Here is a 9,450-nt window from a genome sequence, read left to right on the forward strand (position 1 = left end):
CCAGGGAGATGGGTGGATACAGGATAGTTTCATTTAATGCAAGGTGATGGGATTGGAATATTTCTTCTTTATTCCAACCCAATAATTATTTCACATTATTAGCTAGAAATAGTTATTTTTTCTTATCATTTGCACATGCTCGGAGTCCTCCTCTTTTCTTTTCCTTTCTTTGTTTCGGTAGGTATTTGTCGTGCAGGCGGTGGCATTTAAAGACTAAGATTATTCAAACCCTGAATAATTACTTAAAAAACTCAATTGTCGACTATTAAGTTTACACAGAAATATATACCCATGGTAGTTTGGTTTCATCTAAAAAATAGGATTCAATAAGTAATTTTATATTATTTTCTTTTTTCTTAAAATAAAAATCTTCTAAATTTGAAATTCATGCAAGCTGCAATCCCGTCATTATTTTACAAAGCAGTAAGATTTAAATTTTTAATCACTTAATTATTAAAACCTCAATTATTATATCAAATAATTATTTTATGAAATGATAATATTTAAAATTTTAATTATTTGATTATTAAAATTTTTATAATATATCAAATAATTATTTAACTTGAAAACTTAAGAGAGATTGTATCATACCTTCAATATCAGGCATAAATAGTCTTACATTATGGTTGTGGTTGTGGTTGTGGTTGCTTTTCAAATAACGTTTTGTACTAAAATGCATGTAAATATATTTTTTTATTTTTTAAAAATTATTTTTGATAGCAGCATATCAAAATTATTTGAAAACACTAAAAACATATTAATTTAAAGTTAATAATAATAATAATAATAATAATAATTTTTAAAAAATATATTTTTAAAATGTAAAATCAAACAACCATAAAACCTGACAAAAATCATACTAGAGCAAAATTTACTACAGACAAAAATCTCATTACAACTTCTCAAAACTATCAACAATGAACGTCCAATATTAAGCTAAAACACGCTGTTCATTAAACATAAATCTTTCTGCTCAGCTAGCAATTTTAATTGGCAATGTAAACTTCATAACTCAAAATTCTTTGAACACTTCTACTTTAATTCTTTATCGGTTTAGAAAGAAAAATAAATAAGATAAACCAATCGTAACTTAACAAGTAAAGCTTCACACACAGTGCCACCAAACACAAGTTACATCCCGACTGCTGGCCGCTAATTGTTAACCTAGGTTGTTGGTTGCAACCATTTATCTTATCATGCCTTTGCATTTCTTTTTCTCTGTCAGCAGGAGGCTCTTTTACTTCCTGCGAGGCCAAGTTAGCTCTAATTTTTCAAGTTATTTTTTTTGTTTTTAATTAATATAATATTTAGACTAGTTTTGTGTGTATCTCAATTAATTCTATGAGTTTTCAAAATTAATAACAATATATATCTCTAGTGGCTATCATATTAACTACAATAAAAGGATTTAATTTTAAATTTTTAGTGTTATACCATCTATTAGATGCTTTTCAAGCTATTCCACTTGATGAGATTTGTCGTTGTTGTTCACGTTTTTCGATCAAACCTACTGCAAAATCTTCTTACAAAATGGTGTGCACGGTTATTCTAGAAGAGGAGGAAATATAACAGCAGAGAAGGAGATCGAAGTCACAAATCTACCGACATGTTTATTCTCGGAAAGGTAAGTGATGCGATCATAGACAGTACAGGGTGTTCTGTTCAATCTATATCTCTTCGCCGAGCATGACAAGGGAGGCAGGTAAAACTTTGGCTTTTTCAAGCGGAAGACTTAAGAGCATGGAAATAACTAGACTGGCCTCTGGTCGCATGCTTTCTTACTGTTATAAGAATAAATAAAAAATTACAATTTACTTAGCGAAGGTTTGTTATTGGGCGTAATCGTGCTTTTTTCAAAAAAAAAAAAAATTATTTTAAATTAATATTTTAGTGTTTTTATATTATTTTAATATGTTAATATCACATATAAATTTTAAACAATAAAAAAAATATTTTTTAATCTATTTCTACAATAAATTGTTTTAAAAAAACAACAACCACAATTATAATCAAATTATAATCACTTACTGCAAACCCCCCAGAGCTGGCAAGAAAAAATAAAACTGTAAAGCACCACCTGTACAGTTGATTGCTAAAGACTGTACATGAAATTTCATGTACCCAAGGAAAAATAAATGGGTAATTGTAAAAAAAATTATAGTTTGTTATGAATTTTACTTTCATTTTATATTTTTATAAATTATATTTTATAATTTATATATTCAGTAACAGTTTGGAATCTAATAATATATTTTTTAAAATTTTTTTTTATTTGATTCAGGATATAAAATATAATTTATAAAACTATATACATATGTATAAAATTATATGATTTTTGTAACTATTCAAAAACTAAATAAAGCAACTATCGATCGTTCCTTGTATTTGTTCGGTAACCTGGTAATTTTTACTTGGAATTTATTTAACCATTATGCATTACTAGCATGGTTTTTAAATTTTATATGGTGGTCGATCCATTCTAAAATATAAATAATAAGGTTTTAATTGGGTTATCGAGCTCTTATACATTGATTTTTTTTATATATAAAACAAAAAATATATTTTTTTATTAAAAAAATAGCTAATAAATTAAAATTAGATTTTTAATAAGTTTTGTTAAGTTAATCTAAGTTTTTAAACAGATCATTAAAGTTTTTTGTTTTTTTAATCCAACCTAATTTCAGCCCTAAGCTGGATTCAAAATCAACCGGGACCGGATTTTCAATCTATGATTGCAGGGACGTATTTTTTTTATTTCCTATTTTTGGATCGTGTTGTCGTAAAATCTGCGCTAACATGCAACCGCATAAAAAATCAAGGCTGTAATGTTCCGCGAATATTCGCTGAGGCAAGCCTTGAATTGAGTGTACCAAGAACAAGTTCTAAAACTGTTCCTGAGATGTTGGCTTGATAATTAAGAATCTGTCCACATTGTATTTGTTCAATCTCAAATTAGCAATAAGAGTTCCATTTTCCCTTGTTATTAATTTAAATTATTTTGTACCCAATGGCATTTTTTTTTTCGTGAGATTTTAAATTTATTTACAGAATTTTTAAAATCCTCAAAATTTAATTAAATTAAATTCAGAAATTTTAATAAAATTGTATATTTGTAATCTTTTAAGTGTTAAAAATTGAATTTTAAATGAAATGTAATATTTAAAAATATTGTAAAAATAAATTAGAGATTTTAAAATGAAGAAATTTAACGTTAGGATTGACTTCTACGAAGTACCTATCCAGCCTCATTTTTTTGAGATTTTAAAAATATATGAAAATAATGATACTAATATAAAAAATAAAAAGAATTGGAGTTTTTTTAAATATATAAATTCAATTTATTTATTAATTGAATTTAAATTTAATATTGTAATTAAATTTAATTATAATACAAAAATGATTCTAAACATGTAGATTTAATCATCACAAATTATTATTGGAATTCTTCTGTAACTGAATCAAAACCTTAAGTTGATCTTTGTTATGTCCAGCATCTATTTATTATTTATTTATTGATATTAAAAATAATTTTTAAAAAATTAAAAAAATATTAATTTAATATATTTTTAAATAAAAAATATTTTAAAAATAATTTTATAACAAAGGTGAAAAACTTTAATTGCAGTAAATATACCGACCACAATTTTTAATCACAGGAGGTCGACATCAGAAGTGGACCAATAAAAATAAAAGAGTGCCTCTATAAAACTCTAATAACCACCCACATATCCATGCCCTTTTTTTTCCTTATCCCGAAAAATGAAAGCCACGTGGCAAAACCCATATTGGCTTGAAAAATTCATGGAGAGAGAAAGAGGGTTTACGTGGGTGACCTCCTATTACCCGTACATTAACTTGCTGATCCGGTTTTGTGGTAAAAAACTTTTACAAGATGATAGATATAAGGGAGGTTTAAGCTACTGTTCTATGGTGGTCTTTTGCTTTGCCATTTTTAAGAGAGAGAGAGAAACACAGAGAAAGAATCTTGAGAGAGGGATTTGAATCCAACACCTGGTCCTCTTGGGAGACATTGATTTCTTGGTTTCCTTGAATTCTCGGGTTTTGTGAAATTCTACAGTGAATCTTCGTCTTGTGTTTTCGTTCATTTTCGTTTAATCTGTACATGATTGTAGAGGTTTTTTAACACAGGAGATCAGTCTTTGTTTATAACACAAGGTGAGTGAGAATTCAATTCTCCTGGAATTTGATTTCCTTTGAATTCTCTTCGTTTTCTTGTGAATTGTGTCCGAGACAGTTGAATTGATTATTCGGTGAAAATTTCAAGATGTTTTGGTTTTGATGAGATTTTTGGAGATCGGGATCTGATTGTGGAAGTTGGTTTTGGTTCGGTAAGGTGGAATTGGGTTTTTCCGGGAATTGGTATTTTGCAAATTCAGGATCACTGTGGTGGTGGGTTTTGTTGTCGAAGGAATTTAGATATAAATCTATTTTTTTACAAATAAAAGCTACTGTGGTTTATATTAGATTTTTAAGGGTTTTAAGTACGAAGAATTTGGATATATTTTGAGGATTTCGGTTTAATGGAAATTGAAATTCAGTTTTGATCTGGAATTAGGACCGCAGATTACGAGTCCTAAAACCAAATTTCATGTATATGGTTGCTCTCTCTGTTTTAATTTTATATTCTTGTGATTGATCGCTGCATGGGGTTTTTGGAATCTCACAGTTAAAATGATAATTCCAGTGGAGAAGGTTTTTTCTTCTTCTAAAATCAGATTGATGCTAAACCTCTCGATTTTTTTCTTTTTAATGAGATCACTGTTGATCTCCCGCGAGAAAGAAAGAAAGAAAAAACTCAGAACAATTCGGTAAAAGGGATAGAGTATAGATACATGTCCTGCCTATGAGCATATCTTTTATTTTTTATTTCCTTGAATATATCTGTTTATTTTCTGCTTTGGGTGGCCACTGGTGGGGTGGGTTAGTTTTGGCAATTATTGCTGTAACCATTTTAAGATAGAAGACCATTTATTTTGATGGGGTCTGAGTGTGTTGTGTTTCTGTGATTAATCAAAACTAAAATGTGGACTGCAATTTTATTTTATTATGATGTCAGAGTATTATAATTACAAAATTCTGCTTAGTGACAGGATCATATTTTTTGAATCTGTACAATGGCGTTTCTCATCTAGTTATTTCTTCTTTATTCTTGGAATTTTTTTACAGATAAGCGGATCTGAGCAATGATGCTCGTTTGATGAATTCTAATTGCCGTGTATGCTTAAGATATGGTGGTGAAGAAGAGACAATATTATGGTTTCAATGGCTTCCATATGCCCCCAGTTCCCAGGGCTCCGAGATCAGCTAGAGTATGTATCTAATTTCAAGGTTTGCCTTGTCTTTGCCATGCGTGTTGATTGTTGACCACTCTCTTAACCCTTTGTCTCTTGGTTATTGGTTCCAGCAGAGGGGTTTGAGTTTGAATAAAAAGAAAGTTGAGGATAGTCAATTATGCGCATTTGATTTACTCGCATCCTTAGCGGGCAAGCTATTGCAGGAGAGTGAAAGTTCTGCTTCTAGCAATGCATCCGAAGCAAATGATCAACCTATAATTGGTGGCGGTGGTGTGAAATGTGAGCAAGCTGAAGATAGACCATTGAAAGCAGAATGCCTTGATCATGGAAGTTGTGGAGAAAGTGCTTTTGTCACCGGGTTTACCTCGCCAAACAGTGATCAAAAGTGCCTTCTAAATGCTTTTCCACATGCTGAGAGCTATTCCATTTTGGAGCGCTCTTCAATGATCTCAAATTCTATTTCCTCAGAGAAAGTTGGTGCTGATTTGAAGACTGTGATTTGCAAAAGCAAGAGCGTGTGTGAAAAATTCACTGGTAAAGTTGAGGGCTCTTTTGATTCTAGGGTGTCTTGTGATGGTTATGTAGACAATGGGTTTAGGAGACAACAAGGTGGTGATGGGCTAGATACTGGAGGTTTGACTGCTGAGAATGCTTGCAGTTTGAAGGATCCGATGGAAATGCGTATGAAATTTCCCGCATTGATCAAACCAGACAATGATGTCGAATTGCCATCATGCAGGGAACCAGTTCCTAATGCTTCTATTCCAAGGCGTAGGAATGATACTAAATTAGGTGTTAGAGATGACGACCTAAACTTTTCTAGGTGTAAAAAGTTGTTAACTAAGCCAAAGGCTTTTAGGCCTCCACAACGAATTGGAGACCGAAGAATAAGGAAGTTGCTGACTTCCAAATACTGGAAAGTAGCTCCAAAATTGAAGGAATGTGAACTTTCCAAACCTGGTAAGCAGTTCTTCTGGTAGCTTATTTTTTTCATGCTGTGTATTCTTCTTTTGATTATATCTATTTGTATGCCTGGATGAAAATAAATGTATTCTCATATTGGATCTTTTCATTCAGCATTTTTTGAAGGGGGAATGAAGCCTCACTATCGCAAGAGGAAATTATGTTATAGTCGTGAAAGGTATCAACATGACACTTTTTATAAGAGGAAGTGCACTGACCGTAGTGTAGTTATGACTTCTGATGGAGGGTTCAGCAGTGAAAGTGTTTGCAATTCACCAGATATGAGCTTGGCTGGAGACAAGAATGGCACAGCCGTAATGCTTCATGGAGGTCCTTTTCTGTGTAATTAATAATTTTGCACATGTATTGTCTTGAGTTTCCTGGTTTCTTTGCGCTGGAGTTTCCTAAATAGTTGTAGTTATCGAATGCAGCAAATGGGGTATCGTCTTCGGTTATAGGTCATCAATCACCCTTCCACTCCAAGGATTCTCATGGTACTATAGCTGGTTTATAATTGATGTACAATGAATTATTGTTCTTTTTTCCTGGCATCCAGAAGTTTTTACATGTGTTTTATGCTTTTGTGCAGTGAAGTTAAGTATAAAGTCCTTCAGAATTCCAGAGCTTTTCATTGAGATCCCAGAAACTGCAACTGTTGGTTCACTGAAGGTATAATCGTTGCACGGTCTTCCCTCTTGTTATGTTAAACATACCAAGGATAATCTTTAGATGTGTTTTCTTTTTATATTTCTGCTAGTGTTTACTTGTGTGTGTGTGTGTGTGTGATGTACATGTAGAATGTTTTCAGAACCGCTGCTCTCTTCATGCTTTAGTTCATAGTTTCTCTTGCCATATATTACTATTCTTTCCTTCAATTGCAACTCAATGAGAGTCATTCGACCGTAAACCTGCCATAAATAGGTTATTTTTGGGCATCAGAAATTTTAAAACAAGTTTGCTAGGCTAGAAGTACTATGAATTTCTTACTGAGCCCCTGATATTTGATTTTATTCCTATTTGACTATTTATAGAGAACTGTGCTGGAGGCTGTGAGTGCTGTACTTGGAAGTGGTTTAGGAGTTGGGGTGCTTCTTCATGGAATGAAGGTTAGGGATGACAATAGAACCCTATTGCAGACTGGTATGGCTTCTAAAGAGAATCTTGATACCCTGGGTTTCTCATTGGAGCCTATTCCTGTCCAAGCACCTCCACCCTTATGCACAGAAGATCCTGCACTATTACCATGTGACACATCTCAACTTATATCAAGGTAATTGAAATCTTTTTTTTATATTGATTTTTTGTTGAATGGGAAATCGAAACCGAGTGACCATTCCGAGTTATTGGAATTTATGCAGTGCTTGTTTTTCTTTCAAAATACAATTTATTTTTGTTCTGCTATTTACTTTTTGTAAAGCAAATAATAAACTAAGTTGCCACTATCTAGGCCTGCTACACTACTTAATTTTATTTTTATTTTGCTTTATTTTCAGTTCTCCGACCACTCCTATTATAGATTCAGGAATTTCTGATGCCTTACCTGATCCTCCTCCATCGACTAATTTGGACACTAACACTGAAAGTAATCATGAATCAGTTTCCTCTCATTCTGACATGGTAACTGATGATACACTGTCGGATTCTAGAGCTCTGGTTGCAGTTCCACCAATTGATGTTGAGGCTCTTGCAATGGTGCTGCCTTTAAACCTGAAATCTAAGCGATCTGAACTTGTACAGCGTCGAACCAGGAGACCATTCTCTGTGTCAGAAGTAGAAGCACTTGTGCATGCAGTTGAGGAAGTTGGAACTGGAAGGTATGCTATTCTGTTTGCTGCACCTCTGATCAATGTTTAATCTGCTAGGTTTCTGAAGCTTAACAATATTCTCATTTGCAGGTGGCGTGATGTTAAATTGCGTTCTTTTGAAGATGCAGACCATCGCACATATGTGGATTTGAAGGTAAGGGTTTTGTTTAATTTTCATATAAAATGATATCATCATCTGTTCTGGAGGCAAGCTGTACGGCCCAGTTCTCCTTTCCAAGAATCCGCTCCAGTGGGACTGTAGGATGGTTATTCAGGCTGTACAGCCCCTCTCCCACTTAATTCCTATAGGTAGTAGACCCACCCTGATCAATCCTAAGGACTAAAAACAATGCCTCTGATGAGGTTTTGAGGTTGCTCGTGAGCTTTGTTTCATCGACAAAGGTTTGCAATGGTGGTATCACAGCTTTTTGTTTGTAGCTTATAGTGCTTGGTTTGTGCAGGATAAATGGAAGACATTGGTTCACACAGCTCGGATTGCCCCTCAGCAAAGAAGGGGCGAGCCTGTTCCCCAGGAGCTCTTGGACAGAGTCTTGGCTGCTCATGCTTACTGGTCTCAACATCAAGCTAAGCAACATAACAAGAATCAGGCTGCTATATTAAAGATCACTGTCGCTCATGCTGTTAGAAATGGAGTTGAAGATAACCACTCAATATGATGTACAAAGAAAGAGATGTTGACACGGACAGGAAACAGGAGATGTACAAAGTATTCAAATTTATTTAGTATCTTTAATGCTCAGGTTGATTCGTTGCCACCTTCCCAAACTCCGTGAGGCTGGCATTTGTAAATGATTTGATGGAATAAGGAACCTGCTCTAACAGAATCTACAGTGTTTTTTCTTTTTTACATTCATTGATTTATTTGCTGTAAATTTTTTTTTCTTTCAAATTTGATAGAACAGAGAAGTCAAAGAAATTAGTTGTCTTTTGTTGCTCTCTTGTGATGGCTGTTCCCTCTCCTGTTAGATGGTCCTCTGTGAGTTTTTCTTGGTCTTCCTTTTCTCCTTCCTTTTTTTGATTGGTATCATGCACGACCGGGAACTATTGCCGGGTCAATCTTGACGTGATACAATTAATTTTTTTCTGGAGTACGAATTCTTATTTATTAACTTGTCAATTTATTACATTCTCCAACAAAAGCAACTAATCTGAACTTTTTCATTGCAGCACGCGCTTTCGAATTTTCAGGACTGCTGCAAAGCCATCGGTTCCAATTAATCTGAACTTGAAAATCCCCAAAACATAATGATTCCACTCTGAATGTCATGTTAGGTTCCCTCGAGCTAGAATCTGATAGGTTTTTAAGAAATATTTTCTTCTATATGTAGCAGGTGCAAGCGATGTAT

The 9,450-nt window shown here is 33.2% G+C and overlaps 1 protein-coding gene across 4 annotated transcripts; it reads left to right on the plus strand.

Moving 5' to 3' along the window:
* The first annotated feature begins 3,776 nt into the window (after window positions 1-3,776).
* On the plus strand, window positions 3,777-9,040 carry LOC118052282 (telomere repeat-binding protein 3). 4 transcript variants are annotated; one of them, XM_073410984.1, is made up of 10 exons: window positions 3,777-4,176; window positions 5,188-5,330; window positions 5,426-6,275; window positions 6,393-6,620; window positions 6,710-6,772; window positions 6,868-6,947; window positions 7,310-7,548; window positions 7,925-8,092; window positions 8,174-8,237; window positions 8,545-9,040. In XM_073410984.1, the coding sequence occupies exons 2-10, from the start codon at window positions 5,250-5,252 to the stop codon at window positions 8,758-8,760; spliced, it is 1,989 nt and encodes a 662-aa protein (XP_073267085.1). In that variant the 5' UTR covers window positions 3,777-4,176; window positions 5,188-5,249; the 3' UTR covers window positions 8,761-9,040. The 4 variants fall into 4 exon arrangements, with proteins under 4 accessions (XP_073267085.1, XP_034919096.1, XP_034919097.1 ...); XM_035063205.2 differs by having other exon boundaries at window positions 3,780-4,176; window positions 7,772-8,092; XM_035063206.2 differs by having other exon boundaries at window positions 3,780-4,176; window positions 5,429-6,275; window positions 7,772-8,092.
* Window positions 9,041-9,450: the final 410 nt, after the last annotated feature.

Source organism: Populus alba, chromosome 8, assembly GCF_005239225.2.
Source record: "Populus alba chromosome 8, ASM523922v2, whole genome shotgun sequence".
NCBI classification, from domain to species: Eukaryota; Viridiplantae; Streptophyta; class Magnoliopsida; order Malpighiales; family Salicaceae; genus Populus; species Populus alba.